Source organism: Danio rerio, chromosome 11 (genome assembly GCF_052040795.2).
Source record: "Danio rerio strain M-AB ecotype USA chromosome 11, GRCz13ab, whole genome shotgun sequence".
In the NCBI taxonomy this organism is placed as follows: Eukaryota; Metazoa; Chordata; class Actinopteri; order Cypriniformes; family Danionidae; genus Danio; species Danio rerio.
The window spans coordinates 28,182,893-28,198,328 of NC_141031.1; the positions used below are offsets into that span (position 1 = coordinate 28,182,893).

General features: G+C 36.9%; 1 protein-coding gene across 8 annotated transcripts in view; it reads right to left on the minus strand.

Annotated features, from left to right (window-relative positions):
• The window catches only part of brpf3a (bromodomain and PHD finger containing, 3a), a 24,549-nt gene continuing 9,113 nt past the window's right edge, over window positions 1-15,436 (minus strand). For 5 of the 8 annotated variants that reach the window (XM_087273725.1, XM_087273724.1, XM_087273722.1 and 2 more), the window contains 8 exons: window positions 14,538-14,850; window positions 10,451-10,717; window positions 6,627-7,190; window positions 6,432-6,510; window positions 5,342-5,427; window positions 5,166-5,254; window positions 3,135-3,289; window positions 1-3,049 (listed from right to left, as the gene is read on the minus strand). In XM_087273725.1, the coding sequence (XP_087129851.1) occupies window positions 2,866-3,049; window positions 3,135-3,289; window positions 5,166-5,254; window positions 5,342-5,427; window positions 6,432-6,510; window positions 6,627-7,190; window positions 10,451-10,717; window positions 14,538-14,850 (1,737 nt within the window). In that variant the 3' untranslated portion in view covers window positions 1-2,865. The remainder of the gene's footprint in view (window positions 3,050-3,134; window positions 3,290-5,165; window positions 5,255-5,341; window positions 5,428-6,431; window positions 6,511-6,626; window positions 7,191-10,450; window positions 10,718-14,537; window positions 14,851-15,436) is intronic. The other 3 variants (XR_015502635.1, XR_015502634.1, XR_015944900.1) reach the window with 1 other exon arrangement.

The window sequence follows — 15,436 nt, forward strand, 5'->3', positions numbered from 1 at the left end:
AGCGCAACAGTGTTTTTATTTCTCGGTTGAGAAAATACTGTTTCAGACATTTTCCATTTGGTACTATTAGCTTTTTCACAGGCTTAAAAAAAAATCACGTTTCTCTTTACTCTGCGTACATGATCTAAGAGACTACATAACATTTGATTCTATAATGTTCTCTCACCGTAGACCACTAAGAAACAATTTCATTAATGCTTTCCAGACAATATAAAGCTCTGCGGAGCTGTTAAATTACTATTAAATAACTTTTCCATAAGCACTCCAAATAAATTAAAATGACGTACAAAGTTTGTCATTAATTTACATTTCAAATTTTTAAAAACAACATCTGTGCATATTTTCTACATACATGCATTTATATTTACAATGTTCTCCACTCACAATTACAAGCTCACATCCTTTCCTTCTTGCTTTCTACTTATCGTTATTTTTTAAATAAATGGCCACATATGGACAATAAACAGACATAAAATAGGTGGCAGGGATTAAGTAGTGCCAAAGAAGTGAAAGTCATCAGTGGCATCTCACAGTAGGTTAAAACAGCAATGGTTTACAAACACCAGACACTCAGAACCTGATAAAGACGAAGAGCATATAAGCAGATCTGAGAGCAACAGGACTGTATTTGTGCTCGTGCATTTCACTAAATCCTCCGTTCAGAAATGCATTCTAGCACAAAGTTCCTGAGTCACGCTGGCCGAACGCTGGTGCGCGAGACCATCAGCTAACATTCAAAACAGTGACAAAAACAACAAGTGGCAAAACTTGAACAGAAGTAAGTGCAATTATAGCAACTGAATGCAAAACTAAATCTTGGTTGCAAGAGAATGTAACAAATTAAGGGATCAGTTCACTAAAAAAAAAAAAAAAAAAAACTTTTCCTGATTTTTGGTCTTTTTTTTGTCATAGAGATTAAAAAAAAAAAACTTCACTAAAGCATCATCAGCCATGAACCAAAATAACCAAACAAAATTACATTTGATAAAGATATATAAGACTGAACTTAAAGAGATAGTTCACCCAAAATCATTTATTCTCCTTCATGTGATTTCAAACTTATACATTTGGAAAACCTCTATAGTAAAACAAAAAACCATGGAAGTCAATAAGTGCCAGCATTCTTCAAAATATCTTCTATTGTGTTCAACAAAAGAAACTCAAATAGATTTTGTGAGTAAATAATGATAGAATTTTAATTTTAGAATGAACTATCCCTTTAATACAGCCAAGAAGTACACTACCTGACAAAAGTCTTGTCGCTTATCCAAGTTTTAGGAACAGCACAAATGTCTTGATACCTCAGGCTGTTGATGTTGCCATCCACTCTGCAGATCTCTCACTTGTCCCAATACTGAATGTAACCCCAAACCATGATTTATCCTTCACCAAACTTGACTGATTTATGTAAGAATCTTGGATCCATGCGGGTTCCAATAGGTCTTCTGCAGTATTTTGATGATTGGGATGCAGTTCAACAGATGATTCATTGGAAAAATCAACCTTCTGCCACTTTCACAAATGATCAACTAGAAGTCAAGTTATCATTTCTTGCTCTTACAACTGGGATCCACGACAAGAATTTAGTTGGGTAGTGTACAATCTAATCAAGCTCTGAATTACATCCGATTAAAAATCTACAAACGACTAACAGCTTTTAATAAATACTTTTATATCTACAGAGATGCCATTTGCAGTGCTTTATAAGAGTTTAGAGCTAAATATTTCTTCTGGTGCACTTTGTTTGTCATGACTGATTGGTGGAATGTAGTTTTTCTATAAAGATTCTACTATTAAAACAACTGTTTGTCAAATTCATGAGAATATGAGTTGAAAAATAGCATATGCATTTAAATATTCACAACAGCTCTGTCTTTAAGGGTTTATCGGTAAATAAATACTTTTGTTTCTAGAACCAGAATCTGTTGTGCTCTATTTATACACTCACCAGGCCATCCAAGATGTACATGAAGTTTCAACCATAATTTTGTAGGATTTTTCAACATCCAATGTAGGCAAACAGGGCCTGATGTTGATTGTTTTGATGGTCTGAAATTTGTCAGCTTCAACGTGACCCCATGCCAACAAATAATGATCTTATTGGATGGCCGTTGTGAACTAAACCATCTCATTAATGTGATATAAACAGAAGTGCATCCTTTTTTAGATCCCTTATGAAAATAACTGTGTTTATTTGCTGGGGTCATGTGGACTCAATATGGATTTTGGAATGTCAAACATATTGTACACTGAGCCTTGTGTACATGCATTAGAAGGAAAAAATGGTTGGTTTGGCGGAAGAAAACAAGTCAAATACATCTTAAATGCCTCGGGATTGAGTAAATTATCAGGAAATGTTTATTTTTGAGTAAACTATCCATTTAATAAAACCAGGTTTGAATTTATGATGTGCCTTGAATAATGGAGGGTAGAAAACAGGACATATAAGACACAAGTTTAAAGGGATAGTTCACCCAAAAATTAAACTTCTCTCAACATTTACTAATCTTCCAAACCTGTTTGAGTTTCTTTCTTCTCTTGAACACGAATGAAGACATGCTGAAGTATATTAGGAAAAACAGCCATTGACTTTCAGTGTTTTTGTTCCTGTTTTGAATGTCAAGGGCTGCTTTTTCCAACATTCTTCTGAATATATGGCTTTGTGTTCAACAGCAGAAAGAAATTCATTAAAGTTTGGATTTGCTTGAGTGTGAGTAAGTGGTGAGGACATTTTCGATTTTGGGTGAAGTTTCCCTTTAAAATTCTGACTTTCACTTATGTAAAACCCAATAACATCTGAATGATGTGATCGTACCTTTACTGGCAGCTTACAGTCAGTTTAGACATCCATCTTCTAGCAGTCTTTTATATAAAATTTGAGGGGTTAAAGGAAGAGTTCTCCTGCACGTGACTCAGGTGCGTCATGGCCCTGTCATATGCCGTGTGCACAGACTTGCGCACATTGGGTTTCTTGCCCTCCATCAAACGCAGTCTGTCTACAGTGTCATCAATGCCCATGTGATGGAGCTTGTCCTGTGGAAGCCACTGCCTGTTTACCAGTAAAATAACAGTAACGTTAACAGGATAAACTGCAAGTCTGAAATATAGTTGAGGAAATGTAGATTTCACCTCACCAAGTTCTCTTTGTGTCAAAGAACAGCACAAGAAAGAGCTTCTCCTCAGATTCCTCCTGTCGGCGTTTGCCAAGATCCAGGACGTCAGTAGGTGGCACTGGGATAGGAATGCCGTTGTGAAGAATTCCTTCCTGGGGCATTTTAGGATCGACAATCTGTCGAAAATCATCATTAGTTTAGGTTAGGAATTGAGTAGACTCGATAAATCAACAGTGTGTTCACACTTTGCACGTAACTGGTGAGATAAATCTGCGTTCTGCGTTCACACACACATTAATACACTACGGCCAATTTTGTTCATCCAATTGACATAGTGACTATGAGGAAAACCGGAGCACCCGGAGGAAACCCACATCAACATGGGGAGAAGATGTAAACTCCACACAGAAATGACAACTGGCCCAGCCAAGACTTGAACCAGCCACCTTCTTGCTGTGAGGCGGCAGTGCTAATCACTAAGCCGCCCCAGAATTAATTTTCCCATTCCGATTTCAACATTTTTATTGTTTTTTTAAGACATTGTTAGACCACCATCTCCACGCCAGATAACTACGATCCAGCCCCGGACGCTAGATCTTTTCAGAAAATGTCTGTTTCTCCAGGTATATGGACAACAAGTCAGCAAAGTTTCCAATACCTAAACCTGCTAACCAGTATTAAACTGAATTAACAGTCTCTTATCAATATAAAAGTTGTCTGAGAAAACAAGAGAGGAGCAGAAGACAAACTAATGATGATAAAGAAAGAGCAGTTTATTGAACAATCTTAGTTTTGAATAATTGAATGCTCAGACTTCGTCTGACCAGGATAAATTCAACAAGTGTTATTATACCACAAGCAACAGCAATGGAAAATTATTGCTTCACAAAATTGTCCAGACACAGAACAGATCATTAAATGGAGTCTTTCTCTTATCCCTTACTCATGAAGACAAGTGTCACTTGAATCCACACAGTCATAAGATTATAACAATATGGAAAAGTGGAAATAATAATGAAGCAATAATATTAAAATAGTAATAAAAATTTAAAATACATAATAAAATGACAAATAATCAATAATAACAATCAAATCATTAACTAATAGTCAATAAAATGATAATTATATAAATACCTAATGAATAAAACAAATAAAAATAAAACACAACACAAATGAACGGTTGTTTTCTTAAAACAACACACACATAAGTTTGCTACAAGGATTCTCAGATCTTTAGTTCGATTCTTGAACATGTATGACTGTTACACTCACATAGTGCCATGTTTTTTAGATATCATATCGAGTTAAAATAATCTTTTACACAGGGCTACTAATCAATGTCAGTTGCAAAGCAGTGGACCAATCAGAGGAAAGGCAATCGTTGCGAGCTTCTGTTTACAGAGAGTCAGTGGCAATGTCCAGAAACCTTCGTGCTCTATACTGTGCTTTTTTAAAAAGCATTCCTGATTGTTGAATCTGTTTTTTTTTTGTACAAAATGACACATTCTGTGTGAATGGGCCCTTAGTGTGGTGTGAAAGCTGCCACTTGAACCCTGGTGTGCACCAAACAAGCAGGAAAAACAGCCCTCACTCATCTTTCAAATAAACTCTGGTGCTGTTTGACTGAAATGTGAAGGCAACAAAGACATAAAGACTTCTAAACAAACAAAAAACAAGACATGACGTCAAATCACGTGAGCATAAAATTGTTTCTCCTTGCATTCTCACTTGTGTATGCAATGGAGATATTCTGAGCACTGGTTTGAATCATTTAACATTTTTATAGGCTCTCCATGAGATTTTCGCTGATTAGACCTTTCTTTACAGACATACAGTAAAGGATTTTTAGCTCAGCAGAATTGTTTGGATGTTTCATTGAAAAATTTGTCATATAAGCGATTTTTTTGTGTGGTCTTAAAAATAAAAGCATAAATAATAAGCAAAAAAGACCTATCATTTTAATTTCTCTTTTAGTCCAGATTTTGGTCTTGTGAACACACTATAAATATCATGTAGACACACAAGTTTAAATGCAAAACCGTGTGACTTTACCATTGCAGGGTACGATGGATATCCACGACATTTTGCCCAAACCAAAGTAAGAGGTTCCATCTCACCATCATTTTGAGAAGCTTCACTGTCTATAGAAGCAAAGACAAAATAAAGACAGTTGAGCAAAAAAAAACAAAAAAGAACAACAGTTTATTTTAGCACTTAAATGTTCTCACTTGTATTAGTAACTTCATTCTTCTCCTCATCTACAGGAACTTTGCTGAGGGCTGGTTTACCACGACTGCGCTTTGGAGGAGATGAACTGAGGAAAATCATTGAAAAACAAACATTCTTTAAACTACTAAGCTTTTCTGTGTAACATGCACTCTGTGAACATCTATGTCAAATGAACAAATCTCCAGCGGTCAGTGCTAAATGAAAAACCACAGGATTATAACTGTGTTTCCTGCCAATTCAATCTATTCTAATACAAATTATGTAAACAAAACACATTCATTGAAGTTAAGGAATGTTTCTTCTTTGACTCTTGGCGAGGGCGGTCGCACTTTTTCCTCTCCCTCCCATATTTTTCCTGGCTGGCTCCTCTTATTCTATCTCTGAGGCTCTTCGTGCCCTGCCATCCAAAGGAATAAGAAATTATGGATTAATAAGGGATTTTCAAATAGAAATTTGTACTTGGGACAGCCTTTTTGTCCTTCAGAGACGTTTGCAGCTGGATACGTGATTGACAGGTGGGAGAAGTGGCGCGTCGTGTGCCTGGCTGCTCTGTCTCTGAAGGATATTGAAGATATCTACCTATTTGGCACTTTGATAACAGGGTTTCTGCTGATTTGCTTATGCGGGGCCCTGGCGTATCGACGATTGACGAAAGTGGTCAGTGTGGCTCAATTCAAGGGCAATATGTATCTTAATTCCTTTTTCCAAATACTACCACCTGTTGACCTGTCTTCCCCCAAAATGTGATGTTTGTGTATGGTCGGGGGGGTCCAATTTCACTACATGACATTGTATTTAACTACATGAAAGTGTACGTGACAAATAAAGGCCTTTGAGTGATTGAATTATCTGTGAAATCAGGGAAATAAATATATCGTAAAAGTCTTTACTGTTATTTTTGATCAGTTTCAAGCATATTTGCCAAATAAATGAATTAATTTCTTTAAAAAACCTAAAATAAAAACTTTTCAGACCCCAAACTTTTGAACAATATTGTAATCAGCACTCAGTCTCAACTGACCTCACTGGCATAAATAACAACATTGCATGTAAACAGGACGAGTGTAAAGCGCTGACTGCCTCTATTACCTGTGTGTTGGGAAGGCAGGAGTGGAGTTTTCAGAATCTGATGAGTTGCCGTTGTGTCTCTTGAGTCCATTTGTGAGGCCTAAATAAAGTGCATTAGAGCATTAGTTCCAGCATATTAAACACATTGTGGAGGACAGCACTTAAATCAATGTTCAATAAACTTAAGTAATTGCTTAAGTAAAGATATATCTGTACCATTCTCTTCTGGCAGACTGTTGGCCTTCATGCCTTCACCATCTGAGCATGTGCTCAGTCCTCTGGATCTCAGCTGGTGAGGGGACGGAGAGACTGGTTTTGGGGTTGATGGTGCTTTAGCTTGCGTGTTTTGCTCCTGTGATGCACCATTCTGAGCTTTGCTGACTCTATTTGGCAATAAAACAGGCTTGTCTTTAGTCGGCCTGGCTCCGTTTTTAGCTTTCTTGAAGAGGATCGATGTGCGACGACCCACACCAATCTTGGGCGAATCAGACTGGTTCTTTGCAGGAGAAACCCTGTCCTCCTGAGGGCTGCTGTCGTTCTCTTTTGTGTGGAAGTTCTCGTCTTCTTTTGGGGTCTGATTGTGGTTTTCTCTCAGGCTTCTGTCTTTGCCTTTTGCCCTCTGTTTCCTGCTTCCAGGTTTATTTGACTGTGCTGGAGTGGTGGTTCGTCCTGTCTCGAGGCAGAATATAGGTGGATTTGGTGGAGCATCGCCAGGTAAAGGTGAAGAGGCTGGGCAAGCGGGTTCTTGCGCTTTCTGTGATGCTGACTTCTTGGGGTCTTCTAATAGGGAAAGAATTAAGTCGCTTAAAATACTACATAACAAAAACAGGTTTAGATGAAATTTTTTTTGCTATTTACAGACTTAGTTGTAATATTTTCCCCTGTTTTGTATATTAGTGCCCATTTGTGCCACAGTAATATATCAAAATGTGTGAGACAAAGTAGATTTTTTTTTGTAAGCTAACTAATAAAAGATATTCTCTCTTTTTAAAATAAACCTGTTGTAAGTTTTCTAGCAGTTTCTGCTTTAATGCCAACTGTGCCTTCATATAATTTAAATAAATAGTTATTGTTGTTAATTGATAAGATGTTTTTGTTTAATACATAATTAATCTGAACTCATCTAATATATACCAATAATATTAGGGATGCACCAATATAAATTTTTTGGCCGATACCGATAACCGATAATTCTTCAGACTTGGAGGCCAATAGCCGATATATATAGGCCGATAATTATAAATAATTCAAAATGTTATATTTTTACACAGCAAACTTCATAAAAGCTGAAACTCTGCTCTTTTGAACTTAGTAGCCCATACTCAAAGCAAAAAAGCTATGATTTCAAAATTGCAAGGTGATTATAAGACCTATAATCACCATTTCACAAAAACCAGCATGCAAAAAATACATTATTTCATTTTCTTCATAGCAAATTAACATGCAAATTGACTGTTGCATAAAATTAAAAAGGTTAAATAACAAAATGGGATTTAATTAACAAGCAAGTAAAATATATTTTAAACAAAATGAAAATGAAAGAGCTAAGGACTAAAACCAGCTCAAATGTTCTTGAATAAAACGGGTTACAGTGATGTACATGTGTACAAATATGTCCGAAAAAGCCTTTTTTAGAGGTGTTTTGACAGCTCTGAGCCACTGTACAAGTGAAAAGCTAAATACAGTATGTATTATTTTAGAAAATGCGACAAAAATTCATCCTATTTGGTGTTTTAGATTCTTTTGAACACGTAGCATCAACGTTTCTGTGTTCGTTCTTGCTGTCAATCGTGGGAAAAATGATCAATGAAAAGTTCATGATAAACCGCTGAGGGGGCAGATTTGCCCTCGGATTTTGATACAAACCTGATCATTGAGCTCAGATGACTTTATGCCAAACACAGAGCAGAATATAAAGACAGAATGTGTGGCCCGTATGCTGGATTCAGTAGCTGCGTTTCCACTATCGCGCCTAAAGCAAGCGAGCCAAGACCAGTCGAGTTTCCACTGTCATTTCCGGGGCCTAATCGGGCCAAAGCGGGGCTTTCTCGGGGCCAGCGGCCGGCCAAATAAACAAATAAATAAATAAGGCAAAGAAAACATCTAGCATTATAAGCTGGCGTTTATTTGCTTTTAATCGCCCTTATGCTTCCCTTTTAAATGTAAGGCTGTTGCATAAAATAATAAAGTTTAATTTATAAGTGACTTTTCTTTGCTGCGTTCTCCTTGATGTTTCAGTAACACACAATAATCTTTACACCACATTAGATAGAGCAGCCAGCCAGTAAAGGTTTTCGAGAGTCTTTGTCAAGTTTAAAAGCTGTGTTTGTGCGCGTTTAGATGCCTGTATATGTGTGTGAGACCGAGCCAACAAGCGCTCCATTTACAGCTCTGTTGATGCCGCACTGCTTTTTTTCTTTTCTTTATTTATTTTAGAGATAATACAGAATATACAACAGAAAGACAGAAAACTTTACAAATGACGTGTCCACGTTTGTAGACTGAAAAAGTGTCATATCTTTCGGTTTGTTGTTTCGGTTGTCTTTATTTGAATTGTTTCGTGATGATGTGATGTGTGCTTTATCTGACTGATTCCCGCTAAAGTGGGTGGGTTGAGTGACATTTGATTCGGGGGACGTTCTTGGGGTGGGGTTTGCGTGACACGCTGCGAGCTACTAGTCCGACAATGGAAACGCGACATGATTTCGGCCTCACTGCTCAACCTTCCGGGCGATTGGCCCGGCCCGACCCGATAAAAGCCCTGGCTTGCACTGGCCCGACAGTGGAAATGCGGCTAGTGACTGGTGCACCTAGGCTCTCCCCTGTTGTCGATCTGTGAAGGCTCAAGGCTGTCAGATCTATGTGTGTGTCGTTATAATCAATATGAATATTACATCTTACATCAACAACACATGGGAAGCAACGCGTTGATAATAACAATTAATTATATTAGATTAAAAACCTTCCGTAAAGTTTTTGTTTAGCACGTCACGTGTGCAGGTCAGTTTGGTGTGTGTGTATGTGTGAGTGTGAAGCCAAGAGGGAGAGACAGAAAAGAGGAGCGCTTTTTTCGCAATGAGACCAAGTTACATGGGTCCTCGTTCATTCACCGGCTGCAACTAAAAGAGTTTACCCTGAAACTAATATTATTCGGCCATGGAGAAATAAGTAAATCTCTCTGCTATCTCTCTAACACAACAAAGAGACAGAGCAGGAAAGACTTTCATATGTAATATTTTTTCCTGAGGCGATTTGAAGCAAAATACACAATGGCACTCAAACATATCTACAATGATAAGGAACATGGTTACTTACTGAGTTATTAACGCACAGCAATACCACATGAAGAAAGGACAGACTTTGAAGGAATAAACAGTGTGAGTAGAGCTCCATGAACAAGTCTGAACATGTTCCGCCCCCGCGTGCGCAGCAACAATTCCGTAATTTATCGGCTTAAAGATATCGGCCTAATTTAGACATGGGATTGATAACGATAATCTTAAAAATAGCATTTATCAGCCGATAACGATATGGCCTCCGAAATATCATGCATCCCTAAATAATATTAAGAAAATATTAAATAAAAAAACTTACTGTGAAAGTGTTTTTGCTTATGAAAAATATTTAAAATGAAATTAAATATACATAATACAAAAACAAATAAACAATAAAAATACAGATGCAATAGTATATATAAAATCAGAAAAAAATAAGAAAAAATAACTGCAAATCCTTTTTAAAAGCACAAATAAGCTATACCAACCATAATATATATTTCCTTCACTGTAAAACTACATTTTAATTGCTACTTATAATAAATAAATAAAATAAAATAAATAAATACTGAGGCTCAAATAGATATAGAATAAAAATAGAATAGACTTCATTGATTTTTAGACATTTTTACCTCTCTGAAAATTACACAGTAGACTACTGCTTTTAAAATTATGCAAACACACTATTTTTTTCTTCTACAATTTGCTTTAGAAATTTATTTTCACAACGTCCGAGCATGATTTACCTTGTTTATTTGGTATTACCTGAGGTTATGTAATCCATCTTCTTCTCACTCTTGGCATCTTTGCTCTTCTCCTCTCTAATTTTCCCATTCAGCAGTCGTGAGTTGCGATCCTGGTGGCTGATCTTATGGCGAAGGCTGTTGATTTCTCTGCGCAGCAGGCGCATGCGTTTTGTGCGGCCTCCACTTGTCCTCATAGATGCCACCAAATCCAGCTTGTCCAGCAGTGTTTTCAGCTGGTCCTCAGCACACATGTGCACACGATTGTCAGGGTCCAAAAGCATGTCAACTGTAAATGATTTAATAGAAAGGCAAATTTTAGCATTCAGATTGCAAAAGCATTAGGATTATTTTTATGTTGTATTCTGCCTTTTTTAGGGTTGTTGCAAAAAGAGATTCAAACATCAGAAAGCTTAATAGTCTCATTTAAAGGTCCCCCAAAGCACCTTCAATGTCACAGTTTTGTAAAATGTATTAGGTGTGTAATTTTCAACTGAATCATGAAGACAGGGCAGGATATTTCAAGTAGCTCCTCCCTTTTTAAAGGAATAGCCAATAGCATTTTGTTTATATCGTATCTTGACCCATTGAGCTTTTGACATATGCAGGGCTGATAGTGGAAAAAATTCCTGAGCCTGAACTTTTTTTCCTTGCTGATGTTTTAATTTAAACGCATTTATTTTATGTATTCGTAGTCATACTTCCGTACGTAATATAGTCATTTGACAGTACATGTCAGCCAAATTTATTGTGGCATGCTTATGTATGGGAGGGGTTACACTTATCTGTTGTACTGTATATTATTGCATCCTGGCAGTTCCTTTGTTCCCTACAATATGGACTTCTCTATGTTTTTAATTCATTCATTTATTTTATTATTTAACTTATTTTCATTTTAAGGTATTTTAAATAATATGCTTTAAAAAGTTATAATAAAATGCATGTTGAAAACTCATAACATATATGCATGTAAGATAACAGGTGTCATTTGCCTAATGATTTTTAAATAATAAAGCAAAGAGAATTATAAGATTAATGTGCTTATAACGTGCTTGTACTGACACCTACTGGCACATGTCACAAGATCACTGACACTGGCATGTGTCACTGACATTACTGGCATGTGTCACTGACACTGGCATGATGTGTCATTGACATTACTGCCTCCACCACAGTGACTGAAGCTCTGTACAAGACTTTTGGCCAGCGATACAACAGATAAGTGTAACCCCTCCCATACATAAGCATGCCACAATAAATTTGACTGACATGTACTGTCAAATGACTATATTACGTACGGAAGTATGACTACGAATACATAAAATAAATGCGTTTAAATTAAAATATTGTGGAGTAGCTCAGCAAATAAACTAACTTGCGACGCGATAAATTAGGTTGAAAGTCACGTAATGATTAAATATGGTTTTGCTCGTGTTAATTTATGTCATAAGCTTCGCCGGGTGTCGATGTCACTGCAGTGACATGCAGCGCGACACTCTGAGGCCTCGTCCATGTTTACACTAGTGCGTTTTAGTTTTAAAACGGCGTTTTAGAATGAAAACAATCCGCGTCCACACTCGCATTTTATCCAGCGTTTCTGAACTGCTCTCCGTCCACACCAAAACGCTGAAAACGCACATCACGTGACCACACACACACTCTCAGGCAAGCGCTGCAGCCAATCTACCCAGATGAGAGCTGTGCTAGTTGGACTTCTCATCAAGCATCTCCCGCTGGATCTAATCTCACTATATTTATTAAACGGGATATTTCATTCATCTTGTTGTCTTTATCTAACGACATAAAAATTGTATTTTAAAAATAAGTATATTTACATATTTGAAGAGTTTAGATGCAAAAACCTCTAAATGCCATTTAATATTTTCTTCTAAAATGAGCATTTTTCTCCAACTCCTGTGTGTGGACTTTACTTTAATAGTGACAAATATGTTCTTTTCATTGCCTTTAAAGTGAAATAACTGAACATAAATATACAAGGCTGAGAAAAAAATGCTCATTTTACAAGGGATTTAAAGGTTTTGGCACCTGTACTGTACTTCATTTATTTGTTCTAAGAATTAAAAGTCCTAATTTCTAGCTTTAAAGTATTTTTATTATTTATAAAACTGTAATAAAACTTACAGTTTAAATGTGTAAATAAAGCAATTGGACAAAATGGGTGGAAATTGTTTTGGTACATTAAAAAGTGTAGTTGTAATAACTATCCAACAAGATTATTCAGCAAAAATGAGTTCTTAATATGTCACTAAAATGTATTATTTATACCTCAATTAAACAGAAAATCAGGTGAATAACTGCAAAAAGGTTCAGTTTTTCAGAAAACAAATAATCCCTTTCAATAAGCTGGCAACAGGCCTGAAAGTGTTATGTTAAAATAATGTTTATTAACGGGTAAAGAGAGAGTTTAAAAAAGACTTTCGTTCATTTTTCGTACAAATTAAACATGTCTCACAGTATTATTAAAAGATGGAGCACATAGTTTTTCTGACAAATTGTTTCAACCAAAATTGGAGATGTTGCTCTAAGAGATTAGGAGAACTGGCAGGGTCATATACGTTTACATGTAGGTGTTTATTCTGCAGTTAGTTTTCAGGGAATATTGTTTACAGACTAGTCTGCTTTAACGTTAGACTGAACGTAAAAGCGGTGAAAACACTAGCATAACGGCATTATAATGATGGACTCATTCAGTAGCGAACTTGAGTTTATGTGACTTACACTTTTCGTTGGAAGAAGCTATTTATGTCCACCTCTTCTTGCTACCTCCATCCTCACTTGTGGGAGGGACACACCTTACACATCGGGAAATTCCCCCTGCGCACGGCGCGCAGTTGTTTTGGCGCTATTTGTATCTGAAACTATGATCTGAAAGCAGCCACTCACATGACAGCAGGGAAAGGCAGAGCCAATCACAATGTTTATATGTGTTTGGAGGCGGTGCGACTCGAGGAGAGAACGAGATTTAACCCTTTCGGCATGTCTAGGTTTATACTGACAGCGCGATGTTTTTAAGTGAATTAAATTATTGGTGGGGACATTTCAGTAGTTTGTGGATATTGGTGGGCACACGTCCCCACCGACCACCCTAAATCTATAATAAAAACCAATCCGGCGCTTTCAGCAGTGAGTGAATTCTGTGAATCTAGAGACAGATCAATATCCGTGAACCTGATTTTTTTTCCCCGTTGCCACAGTACGCCGGAACGCTATCATCCCTGCATATGGGAGGCAGTCTTATAATAGCAATGCTGAGTGTGTTGCTCTGCTTTAAAATACATCATTCAGTGTAATTCAAATGGGTCTGAAATGTTTCGTGATCTGTATTGACCCGCTCTGTGCTATTATGTTTCTGGGTTGGAATGGAACCAGTTTTTTTACACTGCGGTGGTTTGTTGAGAACTAACATAAAACCAGACTTCATTAAGCCTAATAGACAGCATCTTTACACTGTCTGAATACTTCAGCCCCTTGTGTTAGAGTAACCCTCACTATGAATGCTTGGTTACATCTGAATAAGTGACACATTTTGTAGGGGCACTTCAGATGCTAAATAGCATTTGATTGGTCAGAAGATCGAATGAAAAGCTCACAATATCATGAAAATGCTGACTCCTATACATTTAAAAACATTTTATTTCCCATACATTTTAAACATTTGTAGCTTTTCAATGCAAATTGTGTTACTGTTTTGGAGCAAACTAGTTTATATAGAACCATAAATGTGCAACAGGCGACTGTCTTCAGAGACTTTTTTAATTATTCTGGATAAAAGTTTAATTAAATGATGTGGTCCAAATGCATTTATGTGTATTTTAATATTCTGTGGAAGATGTAGGACCAAGAAAAAAATAGTCCAATCAAAAGATTTGGGTCTGAATATTATGATAGGTTGTCCTGGAAGGATAGCTTTGATGACGATTTGCAGGTTGGGACGTGGGCTTTCAAGTGCTATATGGCTATCATTTGCATTTTTTTAAATATCCTATTGCACCTTTAAAACTAACATACAGATGCTAACAGCAAGAAAACGTTAAATGTAATTTTAAGTGAACTTTAATGACTGTTAACAAGCTTGTGTAAGTGCTCACCTTCATCACACCAGGAGACAGTGGTGTTATGTGGGATGGGCTTGTCTGGCAGATGCATGCCTGTGCTTGGATCCAGGCCTATGCTGAGCGCCTGGTGTTGGGCGTGTCTTAGGATGGCTCCGCCCACCTCTCTGAGCTGCATAGCTGCTTTGTGAAACACTGTATCATTGGAGTTGTACCTCAGACAGTTGGATACCATGAGATTGAAATCGTTTTCCAAGTCTGCCACTGATGAGTATTTATGAGCCTCCAGCTTGTCATGCATCGTAGAGAAGTCCATTGGCACAGTCACAAACTCAAGATAATCTGGAACCTGGAATACATGAAGGAGGACGTGAGGATGAAAAAAAAAAAAGATTTTCTTTGCTTTCTTAAAGGTGCCCTATAATGAAAATCTGGGTAAACCAAGGCAAAGTAGAATAATACAAGATCAGTATATGGAAATGGGTATACTGTGAGCCTCAGACACTACTGTTTCCTTGTTCCCATGTAAATTCCACAAGTGTAAAACACTTTGGACAACGGGACAATCAGAAGACTTAAACAAACTGTGACGAGACTTAAGGGCAATGCCTTTTTCATTTGCATGTATGCCTAATTTGGGTTGTTTATCCGAGTAGCCATGTCATCAAGCTCTGAAATCATAAAAAAACTCTGAGATCATTAATATGAATACGTCTTGCTGCGTTAGTTAAACAACAACTTTTTCTAGTGAGACAACAGTGATAATTTTCCTCACTTAGTTATTATAAGCATATATTTTTCACTTACTATGTATAAGGGACTTTTATTTTGAAAACAAGCACCAAATTGTTTACTTTGGCAACTACAGCACAATACATGTTTTAATATCGCCTCAGGACATAGAATGCAAGATTTACAGATTATACATTTATTAA